The following is a 19,583-nucleotide window of genomic DNA, read 5'->3' as shown; positions in this document are numbered from 1 at the left end:
AGGTGTTATAAAATAATAAATGAAGAATGTCATGTTGCAAAAGTGATAGCTATTTTAACCAGACACTACTACTCAATATGTTTTTCAACAGTGTTGGGGTTTTCCTCCTCTGTGTCCCCCCTTTTGGGACAATGTGTCTGACTCCAAATAAAAGACCTCTATATCCCCGCACAGTCGTTAAATTGGAATTACATTGATCCTAAGCAAGAGCCAAATAAGACGATAAGATAAAGTCAAATACATTTGTCTAATCAGTCAAGCATTGGAGTTTCAATACACAGATCTGTGGGATCACAAAGCACGCAGATACTAAGTTTCCCTAGCAACAGACAAAAAGCCAGAGCCGGTCCACGTATATGGTCCAAGTATCTCTAGACTGTCAGACCTTATAAGCCCCGTTCTATCCTTTCTCTAAACTCTTATACTTTCTTTGTTGGGCCCCCTCTTCTTCTTCCGCACAGGGACTGCTATCTTCACACAACACCCACCAGGGTGGGGGCCACTGTATTATGTCTCGTCCTCATTTGCGCTGACGCGAAGTGGTACATTCTGTTCCTGTTTAATTTGTTATTATTACTCAATGTACTTTGCTCGAGGTCACTGTGACCCTAACTATCTTATATTTAAGCTAAACCATCTGTGCGTCAGAGTTTTTTTTATTCGGGGAACCACCGTCTCTATGACAGCACACAACTCTGTGCAATATGCACACACCAAAACACACTTGGTCTCTTATGGAAACCTTTTACATTCATATTATATTTATCTGCAACTAGTAAGAACATTATTACAGCAACACACTAACAATATAATAAGAAACTGCAATGGACCACAACATGGTACACTACAATTCAATTAACTACTTCAGCACTGATTTGTGATATAAATAAGAAAAAATATTATCAAAATTATCTGACTTTCTACAAAAAATATTCAGATTAGACCAGGCAAACTGCATTACATGTTGTGTTGTATTTCAGGGCAATCCTGGACCACAAGGTATGCCGGGTCCCCAGGGCCGACCTGGGCGAGACGGGACCCCAGGAGAGGATGCTGATCTGGGCCCTGCAGGTTTACCTGGAGAACAGGTAAATCTACTAAGAGACATGTAAAATATATGTGTATTTTCATCATTAGTAAGAAACAGGTCTGTAATACCCTGTTATATGTAATAATATAATATTATTGTTCTTTGGGTTTTTCATCATAGGGTCCCCAAGGCTACAGAGGAGAGAAGGGCAGCAAAGGGGAGCTGGGTGAGTGGGTAAGAGTGGCCTGGACTTGTTATGTTATGGGGACTGAAATTATAGAGGCCCAAAAATATATGTGTATCTCTATCTATGTCTAAATTTCTAAGTATTGTTGCATTTAGCCTTTAACTAATTTAGTTGCTCATATCCACATGTCAAGTTGTTAGCACTGGGTATTACAGAAGTGGTGGATATTCTTTTGTGAAGCTTTCTGGAGCATTTCATTTATTAATTTTGTCCATTTGTCCAACCCCTATTTCTCCGTCTTTAGGGTTATCATGGGGAGGCTGGACCGCAGGGAAACAGTGGACAAAAAGGAGACAAGGTCAGATTCCACCACACACACACACACACACACACACACACACACACACACACACACACACACACACATACATACATACATACATACACATACATACATACTTACATACATACATACAGTGTCTCACAAAAGTGAGTACACCCCTCACATTATAGTTAATATTTCATTATATCTTTTAATGGGACAACACTGAAGAAATTACACTTTGCTACAATGTAAAGTATTAATTATACAGCTTGTATAACAGTGTAAATGTGCTGTCCCCTCAAAATAACTCAACACACAGCCATTAATGTCTAAACCACTGGCAACAAAAGTCAAAAACGTGCCTGCTTCTATGGGAATTTAACATAGGGGTGTACTCATTTTTGTTGCCAGCGGTTTAGACATTAATGGCTGTGTGTTGTTATTTTGAGAGGACAGCACATTTTCACTGTTATACAAGCTGTACACTTAACACTAGCAAAGTGTAATTTCTTCGGTGTTGTCCCATTAAAAGATATAATGAAATATTTACTAAAATGTGAGGGGTGTACTCACTTTTGTGAGATACTGTACACTTTTTTCACGAGTAGAGGGCTGGTACATGTGATTCTGATTTGCCTTTCTTTATTGCAACCAGGGAAATAAAGGAGTCAGAGGCGTCGTTGGTGTCCCTGGCTACATAGTAAGTACAGTTTGCTATACTATTTAATGACAGCACCTTTCGTGCCCCCATCATTGTAAAGTCATTATATAAGGTTCAATTTCAAATGCACAATAACGTTTTACTGTGCTAAGAACAATTACTTATTGTTGTACATTTCTACATTGCAACATGTGAACTGTCCTATGTTCACAGGGACTGCCTGGATCCAGTGGTCCTCCTGGTTTTCTAGGATCATCAGGACCTCCGGTCAGTGTCAGACAGCTCACTGGGTGACAATTATCCATATATATATAAATAACAGTTCATATACTCCATCATGATCATCAGACTGTCAGGGAAAACAAGGCTCGGACCCAAAAATGCAGAGTAGAGGATTTTAGAGGAATTTATTTACATGTTCTGTCCTCAATATTCCTGAGGCAGGCAGGCAGTCAAAACCAAGACAAACCAAAAACCACTAGATAACCAGAAGACATGAAAAGGGAAAAACAACCAGGAAGAAGCGATGCAGGGAATGACAAGGAGGGAAGACAATGAACCCACAGGAGACAAAGGCAGCACAGAGACTAAATACACAAGGTAACAAGGGTGAAACAAGGGACAGGTGACACGAGGGGTCAGGAACAGGTGAAACACATCAGGGCGGGGCAGACAATCACAAAGGCGGGAAAACACAAGGCAGGAAGTAAAACAAGACATGACAAGGGAGAAACAGGTACTACAAAATAAAACAGGAAACTGAAGCATAAACATACACAAGGATGAAAACAAGGTAACACGCAACAGAGAATACAAGAGACAGTGAACAACAAGGAACCGGGGAATAAATTAACACAGTTAACAGGAAAAACTATAACAGACAACCACAACCATAACACAGACTCACAGCCCTTGGTGCTTATTATTCTTGTTTGATACATTGCTGATTATTTTCAGGGAGAGATTGGAGCTCAAGGCTTTGGTGGACCACCAGGCCCACCTGTAAGTTTTCTAACACAAGTAAAGACTATAACATTTTCATAAAATTGATAAAATAATGATGTTGGAGTAAGAAGTGCATTCATTAATCTGTCCTCTGCTCAGGGCAAAATGGGCCCCAGAGGAGTAAAAGGTGTCTTAGGAGTTAAAGGACCTCCAGTAAGTATACAACTAGTTGATCAAGTTGTAGTCCTAATTGATTAATAAACAAATATTTGTGAAACAATATTTTATGATATTAGGGTCATCAAGGTGAACTGGGTGCCAGAGGCGCAGCTGGACCACAGGTGACAAGACATTTACAGTACAAATGTACTCTTTCTCACAGAGACCAAATAATGATAAGCTAATGGCATTTAATAACCTTAATAAATGTCTAACCTGTGTATATACATGTGTTGCTTCAGGGAGAGCCTGGTCCTGATGGAGAGGTTTGGTTTCCCGGTGTCCGTGGCCCTCAGGTATAACAAAACCTTTTGAAGCAATTAATTCTATAGTAGAATCAGTTTGGTCTGCATCAGAAAGAGAATCAGCGTGTTATTGTAGGTTGGTTTGGATTTACAGTCACTGGATATTTAACTTGGTAGTTTTGTCCTTTGTAGGCCATAAACATGAGACAAAATGATAAAGTTGTACATGACAAAAAGGGAGAAGAATATTAACTTACTTTTATGCATTTTTTTGTAGATGTTATGATTCTGAACAATAGTGGCTGTCTCTTTGTGGAATGCCCTCCACATACAGGAGTCATATTTTCAGTTTTATCACATGAAGGCCAGCCACTACACACACATTCTATTTTTTTCTCACAGGGAACTCCAGGACCAGATGGACCTCCAGGTCCTAAAGGAAACCCTGTGAGTTAAAAGTGTACACTTTTAGAAAAAAAACGAAAATTGTAAATGTATCAATAGACTGCAGCCATAATTTCAGGTTCACTCGGTCATGTGGTCTCTGTGTATCACCAGGGTGATCCAGGAGATGAAGGGGACATCGGAGAACCTGGACCCCCTGGACTTAATGTAAGACAACAAGGCCAAACCCTCTGCACAAGCAACATGAATTACTAGAGAAGATATGAACTCAGAAGTGCTGTAGTGGTGTTATGTTGAATCTTGAGTATATGGCTTTCTTTTTCATTGCAGGGAGCCAATGGTAATCCAGGAAAGCCTGGACCCTCAGGTGATCCTGTAAGATTACTTAAAGCAATTGTTTTACTTCAATTATAATGTATGGCAATGTTTTAAGGATATTAACCATATCATGTTATACATTTTGGTTCTTATAAGTACCAAGCTAAATGTGTGTGTGTGTGTGTGTGTGTGTGTGTGTGTGTGTGTGTGTGTGTGTGTGTGTGTGTGTGTACTTTTCTCTACCAGGGGGCAAAAGCCAAGCGAGGTGAGAAGGGTGTTCCAGGGTTTAAGGGAGACCTGGTGAGTTGGATCCTTCCCGTCTATCTGTTCAGTTGATTGTTGATCAGTTTATTGACCAGACCAGTGACTGAGTTCAACATCTTGTTGTGTTTTGCGTACAGGGACCTCCAGGGCCTCCAGGTAAGCAAGGATTTAAGGGGCGTCGAGGCCCTTCAGGACATGAGGGACTCGGAGGACCAACTGGGTCACCAGGACTTCCTGGATCCAGTGTGAGTGAAATAAATGTAATGAGTCATACAAAGACATGTTCACTAATGATGCTATAGCAACTGTGATAATCAAGTTTACCTGCTTTCATGGTTGTAGGGCTTTGATGGCATCATGGGGGAGCAAGGGAAGCAGGGAAAAGATGGACTGAAGGTGAGTTTTTGAGAAAATTTAATGTTTTTTGTATTTAAGAAGTAAATGTTTGTGAAATTGTGAATGTGTGTGAATAAATTTGTATGTTTTTGTAGGGAGATCGGGGGCCAACCGGTATTCAAGGAGTTCCTGGGCCTCGAGGCGACAAGGTATGACAAAGATGTGGAATAAGTGGAAAATGTTTTTTCTTTATTTTAATATTTGTGCACTAGCTGCACATTCGTTTGTCATTGATGCTAATGAGAGTGAGTGAATTATTGGTAAATGTGTCTGATAGCTACAACTTGGCACCAAAATAAAATATAAGAACCATGGTCATTTTTTGTAGAAATGTTGTCCAGAACTGATACAAATATACACACCAATATTCAACTTACTGATGATACACTCAAGTCACCACAGGTGTCAGTATATCCTTTTTCAAGTGATAGTGTCTGAGCTGATTCTATGTGTACATTTTATTATTTAAATTTGGAAATATTTCTAGTGAAACAGCATGGCATTTATAGTAGGAACTCCTGGAATAGATATTATATCCTAATCATAATTATTTCCTGTCAAAGGGTCGAGAAGGTCGAGCAGGATTTTCTGGGTTGCCAGGTCCAATTGTGAGTATGAGTGAGTGGACATTAAGTCTCTTCTAGATGCTGATCATTGTGCTAAAACCACACTACTGATGCGGTTGTGTTTTCTGCTTGCAGGGAGAGATGGGGAAATCTGGAGAGAGAGGACGTGAAGGAGAACCTGGTATTAAGGTTCCTATATGGCTACACTTCTTATTCTGTCCTTATGTGACTACGGTGTCCAGTCCAAACATATAATCACTCTTACTATCCACTACTTTTTTGTACAATACTGCAATGGCTTTAATTAACAGTTCAACATAGATTTAAAGCTGTTTAATATATATTTACAAATATATATAGATAAATGTACATTGTAGACTATAAAAATCAATTCATGATGACCTAACAAACTAATTTCAACCGTTAATTTCCCATATATATCCCATATTATAAATCTATTTATAAGTCTATTATTTTAGTCTATCCAAAAAGAATATGTTCATGCAATTTAGGATTGTGTCTCTCAAAATCCTGCTAATATAAATGTTAATGAAGCCATGCGTTTTATATGTGTAAACCTTGTGTATAGGGAACGTGTGGATTCCTCGGAGTGACTGGACCTAAAGGCCTAAAGGTGATCAGAATTATGTAAATGATCAAATATCGTCAATTAAAATTATAAAATAATTTAAGTTTCATTTAAAATTTAAATACTTGGAGGGTGATAGACTTTAAGTCATTTTGAGTATTGGTCAATGAATGTCATGTAACCTTTCACTCTATTAGCCTATAGATAAAAATAATTTTGGAATTTATCAGTCATATAGTTCTTCTAAACAAACTAGCAAAAGATCTGACATTATCTGTGTCCCATCTTAGGGATTTCAAGGTCCTTCAGGTAACAGGGGACAGGATGGACCTCATGGAGCCCTGGTAAGACCAACAATATGTTAATGTTCATTTTTCTGACTTTAATCAATCACATACAGTATCACTTTATAGAGTTCATAACCTCCATGTTTATATAGAGGCCTTTCTACTATTTCTACAGATTTTTCCAAATACATAAAGAGAGTGGGAATGTTTTTGCCATAGGATTGGTATTCATGGAGATATACAGCACAAACTGAATAAAAACTGTCAGCCAACTGCAATATACTGTATATCCTATAAGTTTAAATTGGGTGTTCTATTTTTTTAGCTAAAAGTCTATATTTCTCAGAAATTACTCTTCAGTGGGACTATTAAAGGGGTAGCTACGATAGGGACAGATATGTTATAAACTAATATCACCCTTCATCAGGGACGCATTGGTGCAAATGGAAATAATGGCGACACTGGACCTCCAGGACCAAAAGTACGTAACCTCTCTATAATAAACACTGAACAAGTAGATTTGCTTACGTTATAGTGTCACATATGGATAACTGATACTCTACTAAATATCTTCCACAGGGATTGCCTGGGAAGACAGGCACTCCTGGCCTCCAAGGACCCGTAGGGACGAGTGTGAGTGTTAATCGCCTTTGTTTCATGAAATGTGATTTTTTATTTTTTTATTTTATCTTATCTTATTTAATGAAACAAAAGAAGATCACATTTCTGTTAGGAGTAAATGGGTTAAAAAGTTATTTATACATTTATATTGTAGTTACACAGCCGTACAACATTACCGTAGGTTACTCAGCATTCCAAATTATATGAGTATGAGGTGCTGAAATATGTTGATTCATATAGCTGTACATTTGTGTCAATCAACAGGGAGAAGCTGGCAGCAGAGGATCGAAGGGGACACCAGGAAAGCAAGGACAGAGAGTGAGTTACAGCATCACCATCTGGCATTTTAGGATATTACAGTACAAACTCTTGGAATAACTTGGCTCCTAATATATTGTAGTGCCACAATAAAATATTTTAAATGTAGCCATAATAATGTTGAGATTAAAGGACTGTTGATTTTCTTTAGGGGGTTAAAGGTAATGAAGGCCCAGGAGGACTTCAAGGAAGTGAAGGCTTAAAGGTATCCGTCAGTTCAAAGCTTCATGTTTGTCAATACTTGCATTTTATTCAGAATATACGTCTGTCAGTATTATAAGCTGCATCATTATGTCGTGTTGGACAAATGTGTTCACTTGGTTACTCACTCATAGTATACATTTGGCATTTTAATGTGGTGTTCACTTCGTTATATTTGTTGTGAAGGGTAAGAGAGGTGAGGAGGGACCAAGGGGGAAACAAGGCCGCCCAGTAAGTTAATTATATTCTGTTTCACTGCTGCAGTTAATTTACTATCAGTGCTACTTTATATAATTATATCAATGTTATCAAGTAAAAATATTACTTTTTTCTGTGCTCAGGGTGAGATGGGCATGCCTGGACCACAGGGATACAGAGGATATTCTGTAAGATTTCATTTCATTAATTCCTTTTAAACACATCCATTCATCCATTCATCCATCCATCCATCCATTCATCCATTCATCCATCCATCCATCCATCCATCCATCCATCCATCCATCCAAACATCCATCACTTCAGTCCTTTACCTTCTTACTCATTAAGTCAACTTCTGTATATTATTGAAATATTGTCCTACAATGAATTACAAGTCTCCTAATTAGAAGTGGTTGACTTTAATACATTTTGTGCGTAAAATATGTAAGAGTCTCCTACTCACCCGTCTTACAGATGCTGCTTTAGATTTGATACAATCTATTTGTCTCACTTTTGTATTTTGTTTATTTCAGCATAAAATGCAAACAAATTTAAGAGATATTACATAAATGTAGTACTTGGTTTAAAATTTCCCTTAGAGAGAAAGAAGTCAAGCAGCTGCTCAAACAGCCTTTTCAATGTGCACTCTGTCATGGTGCTGCCTTTGCATCTTCAGCTTCCAGTTAGTATGAGTCTTAAACATATGCTTGCACCATACATACTATTAGTGGCATTTACTGTATGTATTTTATTGATCATTGATTGATCACTTTGCCCTTATTCTAATAGCTTTTTTGTAACTATAGCAGCACTTCTGTGCAGATGACGCTCAGCTCAATGTCTGCCCTACTTAGTATTTAGAACTCGTAACAATAAGCAACAATAAGCTTTGTTGACAAGATTATTTTTCCCTCTTTCTCAAAGTTTTTCTTTGTCCTCCCAGAAAGCTTGGGTTTGGTTGGCAACCATAGCTAATGAGAGTTTGTAAGGCCAATTGAGATATTTTAAATGATACACAAATAAACCTGACTTGACCTGGAATTTGACTTAAAACACTAAACGTTTATCTTCTGAATACATGTTTTTTTTCCTCCAGGGTATCCAGGGTAACATTGGACCATGGGGTGAGGTCGGGCCCCGTGGCCTTCCAGGTGACCAGGGGCCACAAGGTCCTGTTGGCCCGCTTGGAGTTACAGGTTACCCAGTAAGTTTATTTGTATGCCTTTGTTGTCAAGTATGAACTTTAACTCATATGAGCTCACTGGAGAGAAATGAAAACACATCACCATCTGCCAAACAGAGTCAAGATGTACAGCAGGCTAAACTGTTCACAAAAAAATGAAAGTAGACCAAAGAAAAGGTAACAGGCCAAAATTGTTACACTCTGATTTTCTGCATGCATGCGTGTGCCTTCCCACTGGGTACCTTTCCCACTTTCATATAGTGGCATGAAAAAGGTTAAACATTGTTTACACAAATCATTTAGAGTTTTACTTATCTATTGGCTGACAGCAGTCCTCTTTGTGACAACTGCTGACAGAAGCTTGATCTGTTGAATGTCTTTATTTCCTGTTTGGCATGGGGCAAGAGTTAGTCATCACCAGAACAAGTCAGGTCTGTTGTCAGGGTGTTGATCCAGGGTGTCATAGATTACTCCCTCAGTGTCATCCTGATTGCATTTGGATGTTCTTGCTACATCACAAGATTTAAGATTTTTTTTAAGATCATTTTCTTGTTCTCTGCCGTTTATTCATCTTTAAAAGAAGGGAGCTTGTCGGGAGCCTTATCAGAATCATCCAGACATCATTAGGAATTTTGGATTTGAATGACTGGTTGTATGGGCAATTGAATTGTCCTCCTCATCATCATTATATTTCAATACCTGTCTTTGAGGATACATTAGATATTTTTGACTTTGACAACAAACTGTATTTCAGAATAGAAGTGTGCCTTGGCGTAAACAGAGTTGTCCCTGCTGTCTGTAATAATTCATGTGAAATCATATTGTGGAATTGATCATGATAAGAAATGTTGCTGCACAAACACCTTAAAAGCTGTGAAATTTTGAAAATATACTGTATATTCACACAGACATTTCTATAGTTCCCTATGCATCAAATGACAGGACAGTTAATTATACAGTATTTTGCATGTATTTTGATAAAGGTCACTAAATGAAATAAACACACAGCATTTACATTTAATTGTTTGTAAATATACACAAATACATTTTAAGGTGCACAGAACTTACTGCTCCAAGTACCAAGCTCACCAAGATGAGTTTGTTGTGCACAAGCATCCTGTCTGCCTTCAGGCCACTTTGAGAGCAGGTTGTAGGGCAGGAATATCAAGTCTTTTTTGTGCAATTGTTGCTTTACTCTCGCTACAATTAGGGTAAAGATGGACCTCAGGGAAGTTCTGGATCCGCTGGTGTCAAAGGAGATAAGGTAAAGCTTTTCTTTTACTGAGCTTCTCTAAACACGCTTCAGAAAATGCTGTATACAAGTGTAGCACAGTGATGGAGTGCTCTGTGCATACATTTCAGAAACAATCAATGATGGTTCAATGATTCATCACTCAGTTGTTTCCTTCATCTCTTAAGGGATCCAGAGGAGCTTTGGGGCAGGAGGGAGTTGCTGGTCTCGATGGTGAGGAGGTAGATTGATTAGACTGTGTTTGTCACAGATTTGTTTTAGATCATTTTTCATTCATCTGAATGCAAAGGCACTAACATGTCTGAATTTTCTAAAAACACAAGATTAGAGGCCTATGCAGTCTGTAGCCTCATGTTAAGCTTGAATATGTTTATGAGTAACCCAGTGCTTTTGTGTTTAGGGTCCAGTTGGACTGAAGGGACCTGAGGGACTAGCTGGACAAAAAGGCATATCTGTGAGTAAATGTCAGCTTGTAAATGTGTCATTTTATTTTTGAACTGTGGATAAAAGTGTTTTTTTTCTACTATACATTCTTCATGGTCATTACAACCTTTAAAGAATTTTAAAATGCCGCAAACAATTACACAAACCCTGCATGCAGATGGAACATAAATGCATCAATCAAACTTTGGACACCATTTGTTTTACTTACATTTCAGGGTGACAAGGGAAACACTGGGCCTCCTGGACAGAAAGGGCCAAAGGGAGCTGAAGGCAAAAGAGGCAACCAAGGGCCACAAGGAGCAAAGGGGCCACCAGGAAAACAGGTGGATAGGAGTTATTTCTAAAGTATAGTTTACTAGACTATTGTAACCCCTCTCACTTTCATAGAGTGACACAGGACGATGCCATCTGCATCCTTGTCTGTTTCTGCCCTGAAAATGCATCAGAATCATTCCCCGAATCTAAAAGTCAGGCAGCCTCACAGCCACTGATCTCAAATATTGATAGACTTCTGAGACCCACCGGAGTGTGCTGAATATTTTTGAATTGTGAATTAAAACAGGACAGTGTGTCCCTTGTGCCCTGTCTTCACCATCAACCCTCTTTTGCAGGGGTACAGGGGTTCACCAGGGGATCGAGGAAAACATGGAGTGCCAGGGCTCAAGGTTAGTCAGAATCAATGTTGGACTTCAGAAATGATGCTGTGAGTCCGAAATGTGTGATGATGATGATGATGATGATGATGATGATGATGATGATGATGATGATGATGATGATGATGATGATGATGATGATGCTTTTACAGGGTGAGCCAGGTACTAGAGGTTCATCAGGCATGTCTGGACAGTTCGGACCAGGGGGCAACACTGGGGCAGCCGGGGCCAAAGGCCAGAAGGGGCTCCGGGGACACACTGTTAGTAACACAGTTGGATTCTTGATTGTCAATGATGTCCAAAATGCTGTATGATGACGACTAACACCAATCACGATGAGCTTCATGTATCATTTGCTTGGTGCAAGCTTGTCTTTTTTTGTGTCAAGTGTCATTAAAACATATATTTGAATTCTATATATAGTTGTGATTCAGAGAATGTCTTTTAAGAGATGCTTTACATACTGTTGTTTGAATATGACACAGTTGGAAATAAACTCTGTAAATTGTATGTCTTCTCGTTCCAGGGCCCCCCTGGCAGTATAGGTCCCGCTGGACAAATTGGACCATCAACACCAGTATGTGTTATTAGACTTAATGTGGAATTAAAATATTTACCACATACTATTCAAGAGGAAATCCACATTAAATTTTTCTGCCAATACAAAATGTTTGTTTGACTTGTATGAGCTGAAAGTTTCAACCTAGTTACATCCAGGCCACCCTGATCTGTAACATAACATATTACTACTACAACATGTTGAAAATTCCAACCACTAGATGGCAGCAAAAAAAGTTTAGTTAAAGGTCCCATGACATGGTGCTCTTTGGATGCTTTTATATAGACTTAACAACTTAGTGGTCCCCTAATACAGTATCTGAAGTCTTTTTCCCGAAATTCAGCCTTGGTGCAGAATTACAGCCTCTAGAGCCAGTCCCACAATGAGCTTTCCTTAGGATGTGCCATTTCTGTGTCTGTAGCTATTGAGGAGGAGAGAGGGCGGGGGCAAGGTGGAGGGTGGCAGTGTGGCCTTGACCAACTGCCACTTTGCTCGTTTGAAAGCCATGATGTCTCTCTCTCATGGGTGGGCCAAATGCTCTGGGTGGGCAAAGCAGAGAAAGGGGAGGTAACCTTCCTCCTTATGACCTCATAAGGAGAAGATTCCAAATCGGCCCATCTGAGCTTTCATTTTCTCAAAGGCAGAGCAGGATACCCAGGGCTCGGTTTACCCCTATCGTCATTTCTAGCCACTGGGGGACCATAGGCAGGCTGGGGGAACGCATATTAATGTTAAAAAACCTCATAAAGGGAAATTTTCATGCTATGGGACCTTTAAACGTTAATGTTAAATACATGATGGTGTACATACAGATTGTATACTGTGTATAAAATGCTTTTAATTAATTGGTTGCCATACAAAACAAATATGACTTAACTTAAAGCCTGATCTTGTTTTATTGTTTTTTTTAATTCTTAAAATTAATTTCACTTCATTCATGTGTTTTTCAGGGTTTGCCAGGCAAGAGAGGTGTTGAGGGAAAAACTGGAATCCCTGGACCAAAGGTGTATTGTAAAATGTATTCATTCTGATGCAGTGAAATTCTTCAGTGCTGCAGCTGGTGTGATCTGTCCAGCTAAAGGGGTTTGCTTAATACATCTAATGCTGTCTCTGCTGTGTGTTTGTGTCATTCAGGGCAGTCACGGTGAGGCAGGCAAGCTCGGTCTTCAAGGGATCAAAGGAGACATGGTGGGACGTCCTTATGTGTTGCGCCTTGTGGACATCATTAATCCAGTCAGGCATATTTAATGGTGTGTACAAAGATGTTACCACAGTAATGTCTCTTTCTGTAATCCCCAGGGCATGAGAGGTCAAACAGGGGCGAAAGGAGAGCCAGGGACAAGAGGCACAATGGTGAGCCAGCATATTTGAATTCTCAAGGATTGAGTTTGCAATTTTCAGCCTTTGTAATTAGATCATTCAGTGTTAGTGAATTTTATCAGTACTAAAGATGTATTTCTTTATTATAATATAATGTCTTTGTGTTACTGTATTTTTTTTAGGGGACTGTGGGGAAGATGGGGTTCATTGGCACTTCAGGTGCTAAAGGTCGACCTGGACCTGCTGGTCCTCCCGGTCTTCTAGGAACTAAAGGAATCCAGGGGCCAAAAGTAGGTGGAAGTAATTTCTTAGCTCAGGTGAAAATCTAAAACAGAGAAAATAAGAATGTCATAATGGAGATAATGTCTTTATAAAGGGAAAAGGAGCCCAGCCCGGAAGGAAAGGAAAAAAAGGAACTCCTGGAAAAAATGTGAGTTTAATTTCATTCTGAAATGCAAAAATAAAACAAACAGATACGATTGTTGTGATCCAGATACCCCATGACACATTCTTTTTTCATTCCCATAATGTTAATCATACTTTCTAAGAAATGCACTTCACTTCACTTAATGCAAACAATCTTGATCACCGTCTTTGATTTCTGATTATATTCAATTATAATAAAAGGTAGGATTAAATTACTTAATCCAAATTTAACTCTGGGCCTCATAGTCTCACTCAGGGCATTGCACTCATCTAATGAAGTCTGTTTTGTAGGGAGCTGAAGGCCCGCTGGGTAGACCAGGACCTATTGGACGACCTGGAAAACCCGCAAGTATCCCTTTTGGCAAATAAAACATACATATATCATTAAATCCATCACCGCTACCCCGGGGGGGGGGTTCTGATTCCTAATTAATATTCTGTAAATCTTTTAATCTGGATAGCAATGCTAGAAAAGTGCTATGTAAATAAAATGTTATTATGTTATTATTGTGATCTATTTCTCAGGGCCTAAGCGGTTTGGATGGGTTACTAGGGGTTGAGGGTAATGAAGGAGATCCGGTACGTCAAAATTTAACATACTTCAATTTAGTCTGTTGTTCAACCTTTTTACTAAATCCAGTCCCTCCCCTGCTCATCCCAAAGGGTGATATTGGTTTCAGAGGAGCTCCTGGAACACCTGGCAGGCCTGGCAAAATGGTAAGCTCCAAAACAAACAACCCTGCACCATAGAACCATGGGAGTATACTCTTATTCATAAATATCTGTTCTAGTTTGGCCTACAGATGCACTTTGTGACATTAGATACATTTAAAACATGTAATGTTGTAGGGAAACCCTGGATCCCCTGGGATCAGTGGGAATACTGGAGCACCAGGGTTCAAGGTACAATATCATGTCATTTTAAATTTAAGATAATACTCATAACTACAGTATATGTACAGTGTGTTCACTATAGACATATGTATATACTTTTCATTTATGTAATTCACATATATGTGGTATTTAACATGTTTCTCTCAGGGTAAAGCTGGACCAAAAGGAAAAGGACCACCTGGACCAATGGGGCCAAAGGTATGCAAGTTTGTTCAGCAGCATAATAATAATATCAACAATAGATTTAACGTAATACCTTTCGGTAAACATCTGTATCATCGCTGGTCTTGATACAGGGTATTCCAGGACTGAGAGGAGAGAAGGGCAAGTCTGCAATTAATGGTCCAAAGGTAAAAGTCAGACACACAGTGCAACACCTATCCTTACCTGGATGAGACAGGGCTTCTGTTTCTCATAATGCTTTAATCCATGCTTTCTCCTATCATGTCTCTGTACTGTATACATTCTGCCCATCATCAGTTAAATAGACTATAAAAGACTTATTCCAAATATTATTGAGGGTTCAGTTGCATAGCTTCAGGAATTTACAGCATTGACAAACAGAAGAAATCAGATAAAAAGTGTTTATGTTTCACCTACAGGGTCTCCTTGGTGACATGGGAACACCAGGACCAATCGGACCACCTGGGCTAAAGGTTGGTTAAAATTTATTTGAAAAATTTTAAATGCAAAAAAAGGCATAATTTTAGTTGGTCGGCCACAATTCTAACTTTTGTCTTAGGGGAATCCTGGCTTGCAGGGCCTGAAAGGCCAAAGAGGTCATAAGGGAAAGCAGGTGAGTTGTGTTTTACTTTTGTTTTTTGCACTGTTTGTAACTGGAAGCAAGTTATTAATCAACTGACTGACTTTTACAGGGGGATACTGGTCCTCCTGGTCCAAGGGGGCAAAAAGGCTTTCTTGGACTCACCGTACGTTGCTTTGATATTCAGCTATACAAAAAAGGTTTACTGAAACATTTTACTAAGTTATTTCTGTACTGCTTTTGTTACAGGGTCAGCTTGGAAAGAAGGTGAGAGACTGTTTTTGTTTTGATTTTTGTTTATGGCTTTGCAGGTTTGTGGGTCTTCCTGCTGGACCTGATCTGGTCATAGTGCTTTTTTATTTATGTTTCATCTGAAAAAATCAGCATCATGAAATCACAGTTTTCAATTTATGTTTGTTTAGAAAGAATTTTGGTGGACAGCTGATGTAGCCAACTTGAAATGATTTCAGCATTGCACTACTTTTAGTTGGCTCCATTATTACCTTGATTGCAAATATGGAGATTGGTCTTTATGCGTTAATTGCATAAAGACAGAGCCTGACTGTGTTTGGGCCTGTACAGGGAATGAAAGGTGTCCAAGGCAAGGGAGGACCAAAGGGAGTGAAGGGCAAGCATGGACCTCCAGTAAGACATTTTGCTTGACCTGATCAACAATGTTAACTGTAACATTCTGTAATGTTTTAAGATGCATTTGAAGCTTGATGGAAGTGAATGCTGCTTAACTGCCAAGAGGATTGTACCATGCTCTTCACAGGGAAAACCAGGTGCACCAGGCAAGCGCAGGCATACACAAAGGCAGGGATCAAGCTCTGAGCCAAAACCAGGTCAAGGAAATGAGCTAAGGCCAAAAACAAGACCCAGTACAAGATCAAAACTGAAAAATGTGCCAAGATCAAGACAAACACCCAGCCTCCTGAAGCTAAGGGAAGGACAAGAAAAAGTTGGTACAAGCTTTCTTCTCGAATACACTTAATTTACTCAGTGTTCTTGGTTAGTGGTAAATTATGTTCAAGGATCGATAGTTGGCTGACTGATTGACTGTCTGGTTAAATATCTGAATGATGGATTCTTATGTAGTGGCCCAGGCCAGTGTCCAGGAGATGGTCTGAAGTAGATGAGGCTGAGGAATCCTTCAGCTGGCCGCAGGGAACTAAAGATGATCCTGCCACCACCTGCTATGAGCTGGGACTCGTACACCCACATCTGAATGATGGTGAGGGTCTGAATAGGCCCATATGTAAATCTGTTGTTGACAATACACCGTATATTAGTATTAGAGTGATCAGGCACTCATGTCAGTTATTTTTCAGGTTACTTTTACATGGACCCCAACCAAGGCTGTCCCTATGATGCTGTGAAGGTATTCTGTAACTTCACAGCAGGAGGAACAACCTGCATTGACCCTGTGCAGTCTCAGGTACACTCGTTTTCACCCAACATTAGCAGGCTAAGTGCAGTTTGAGAAATGGGCTTACTTTCTTGTTTTCAACTGCAACAACAACATGATATGATCCCATGGTTTTACATTACAATATAATTATGTAACATACCCTAGAATAGAGATCTTCAACAGGGGGTCCGGGACCCTTAGGGGGTCCTCAGAGTTACTGCAGGGGGGCCCCAAAGTTATTGTTCAATCATTTAAAAAAAGTTTAATTAGTAGGTAGTTTAAATAGGTAATTTGTCTAAAGAAATATACATATTATGGGTCCAACATATTATTAGCAAACATAAATCGGCCTATTGGTGATTTGTTTTTAAATGTATACAACAGTGATGACCAAATGTAGCCAGATACAGTTAAGCTAAAGTATTCACTGTGCTACATGTATGTTTAACATTAAATCATATACTAATGAATATATGAATATGTCAATAATTATTATTTTAATAGCTTAGTATTGTATGAACCATCAAATGGTATGTGTAAAGGCTTTAGGCCGCCCTACACGTTATTGTAGGCCCAGTTTAATATGCAACTCAAATTCAAAACAGTATGTGGTGGGCGTCCCTGCTCCATCTCTCTTTCAGCTAAGGGGTCTTTGGCCTAAGAAACGTTAAAGACCCCTGTCCTAGAACATTGCTGTTTAGATAGGATTGCTTCAATTTCCCACAGTAATAATTAATTAAATGTCCTAATAGGACCAATGTTTGCAATGCTGATAGCTTGTTAAGCAGATTTCAAGTGAAGGAATCAACATTCATAAAGCTGTTTTACACAAGGCAGTGTGGGCCCATTAATAAAAAAAAGTAGATGCTAGGAAAGAAGGGTATTACTATCCAGACTTTTTGGATTAATGTAAATACACAAATAAGATGGTACCAAGAATGGCTCTAAAAATGTTGGTAATGTTCTATCCTTTAGATTAAATTACATTGGGAACCAGTAAAGAAGAAATCAAAAACGTCTGTCCAGTGGTTTAGTCAGCAGCACGGTGAAAACAAGGTAACACATTTGTGGAATTGATTGAGGAACATTTAGTACATCTAACATCAGTAAGAGATTCCCTCAGACATATAATGAATGATTTCTGTCTTTGACAGTTTGAGTATGCTGGTGTGGATGTTGTCCAGCTGAGGTTTCTGCGGTTACACAGCCACACATCTTTCCAGAACATGACTGTCAGGTGTACAGCAAACTACTCCAGTACTGCTGGAACAACCCATTCAGCCAACAGGATTATTCACTTCCTGGGAGACTCTGGCAAAGAAATCCTTTCACACTTAACCACAGTGTACAGGAAAGGCTGTGAGGTAAGAATACATTTTTTAGTTGTTGTCAAAAACACAATTTTTGCAGCTTTCCATAACTGTAAAATGTAATGTAGATATGGGAACAGAGATAATTTAGTTAATCAGTAGGAGGTTTTACATATTGTTTGTAGATTACAAAAGAAATACTTTCCCACTGTGCTATGGGCTACACATTCTCTTCTGTCTGATCATTTTGCAGGCGGAGGTGGTTGTAATGGTTCGGGGGAGCACGGAGCTGCATCGAGGCGATATGGAGTTACTTCCTGTCAGAGATCTGGGTGTAGATATGAGGTCGCTATCTCCCCTTGTCCCGGAAATCACTGTTGTTTTGGGACCCCTCTGCTTTTTGTGACCTATGCTGTGTGTGTGTGTGTGTGTGTGTGTGTGTGTGTGTGTGTGTGTGTGTGTGTGTGTGTGTGTGTGTGTGTGTGTGTGTGTGTGCGCGTGATATAATGAACTGTAAATATCTCTTTTATATAAAAAGCAGGGATATACTGTGTCTAGATATTTTACATGAACGATTTTGTTCGGATTAATTTGCTCAGTGCTGTACTGTTTTGTGTATATTTATTGAATTATCACAAACTGAATGAATTGTTAGATTTTATTATATGAAGCAGTATACATACATTGGTATCTAATGTTTATGTAGCACCTAATTTTATTTGTTTTAATGAAATTGTGTAAGTGTTTATATCACAACTCAATGTATATGGTGTCTCATCCTCACAGGGGGAGGATGTACAGCACTATCAAAATAAAAGTATCACTTTGAACATGTGGAATAAAATCTAGCCATGCGCATCTGTTGTAGTTTTGCTGAACCTGCTTGCACCATACAGTAGATGCTCAACTTAAAATAGGTATTAGTTAGGTATTATTAGATTTTTGCTCTTACCTCTATGATCATTAAGCTGTAACATTTTTTTATTTATGTGTAGGTTGAGATCTTACACCAATCAAGTTCAAGTTTACCACTGATGACACAGAGCATGCTGCCTCTTAATATCCCATGTCATGATAGGAAACACAATTACCCAGAATGTATAACATTTATAAGCATTTTGTTTGCTTTATTCATGTGCGTAGAGGATGAGTTTTGTTACATACACAATAGGAAATGAAAAGCATTTGTCCATCTAAGACAGCTACTAGTACTGTCCTATTTATTTGAGCCCTACTGTGACTTTCTACTCTTATTTGTAGATTGTTGTGACAGAAAAGGCCTGCAGCAGGGCAGCTGATATCAGAATCGTCGAAGTTTGATATGCATATTGAGACCCCCTACCCCTCCTCCTTCATACATTCACTCAATTTATTATATAATTTATAATTCCCCCTTTAATCATGCACAACACAGTCTGAAAACAAATCTGTGCTTGTATGTGCCCTCTGCCGGAAAGGTTGCCATTATATTTGGTGCTGTAGTTGTTCATCATTTTCATAAATCCATTCCAGGATCTTTGCAGTTAATTGTATTTGCCATACTCAAGTCATAAGACCAGTTTAATTTATGATTTAGAAACCACCATGCCTTAC

At 39.0% G+C, this 19,583-nt stretch overlaps 1 protein-coding gene and 1 long non-coding RNA gene across 3 annotated transcripts; both read left to right on the top strand.

Annotated features, from left to right (window-relative positions):
• Window positions 1-1,061: 1,061 nt before the first annotated feature.
• On the top strand, window positions 1,062-1,576 carry LOC114561179 (uncharacterized). 2 transcript variants are annotated; one of them, XR_003693326.1, is made up of 3 exons: window positions 1,062-1,088; window positions 1,211-1,256; window positions 1,522-1,576. It is a non-coding gene; the product is annotated as an uncharacterized LOC114561179 (long non-coding RNA). The 2 variants fall into 2 exon arrangements; XR_003693325.1 differs by having other exon boundaries at window positions 1,069-1,088; window positions 1,211-1,264.
• Window positions 1,577-2,729: 1,153 nt separating this feature from the next.
• On the top strand, window positions 2,730-18,429 carry LOC114561634 (collagen alpha-2(XI) chain). Its single transcript, XM_028587699.1, has 41 exons — window positions 2,730-2,803; window positions 3,610-3,663; window positions 4,171-4,224; window positions 4,348-4,392; window positions 4,737-4,842; window positions 4,942-4,995; window positions 5,091-5,144; window positions 6,151-6,195; window positions 6,441-6,494; window positions 6,865-6,918; window positions 7,017-7,070; window positions 7,323-7,376; window positions 7,528-7,581; window positions 7,764-7,808; window positions 7,919-7,963; window positions 8,872-8,979; window positions 10,169-10,222; window positions 10,378-10,431; window positions 10,611-10,664; window positions 10,870-10,977; window positions 11,266-11,319; window positions 11,834-11,884; window positions 12,817-12,870; window positions 13,001-13,054; window positions 13,166-13,219; window positions 14,138-14,191; window positions 14,276-14,329; window positions 14,462-14,515; window positions 14,654-14,704; window positions 14,803-14,856; window positions 15,109-15,162; window positions 15,249-15,302; window positions 15,382-15,435; window positions 15,519-15,536; window positions 15,852-15,914; window positions 16,045-16,230; window positions 16,368-16,503; window positions 16,601-16,707; window positions 17,656-17,736; window positions 17,835-18,044; window positions 18,244-18,429. Exons 1-41 carry the CDS (start codon window positions 2,730-2,732, stop codon window positions 18,394-18,396), a joined length of 2,874 nt encoding a protein of 957 aa, XP_028443500.1. The 3' UTR covers window positions 18,397-18,429.
• The last annotated feature ends 1,154 nt before the right edge of the window (window positions 18,430-19,583 follow it).

Source organism: Perca flavescens, chromosome 9 (genome assembly GCF_004354835.1).
Source record: "Perca flavescens isolate YP-PL-M2 chromosome 9, PFLA_1.0, whole genome shotgun sequence".
NCBI classification, from domain to species: domain Eukaryota; kingdom Metazoa; phylum Chordata; class Actinopteri; order Perciformes; family Percidae; genus Perca; species Perca flavescens.
This window is presented reverse-complemented; position numbering and strand designations above follow the sequence as displayed.

Coding starts and splice junctions, on each gene's coding strand:
- LOC114561634 (XM_028587699.1), top strand. CDS start 2,730: ATGCAGGGAATGACAAGGAGGGAAGACAATGAACCCACAGGAGACAAA. Junction 11,320..11,833: donor ATGGAGTGCCAGGGCTCAAG/GTTAGTCAGAAT, acceptor TTCTCGTTCCAG/GGCCCCCCTGGCAGTATAGG. Junction 13,220..14,137: donor CAGGGACAAGAGGCACAATG/GTGAGCCAGCAT, acceptor TCTATTTCTCAG/GGCCTAAGCGGTTTGGATGG.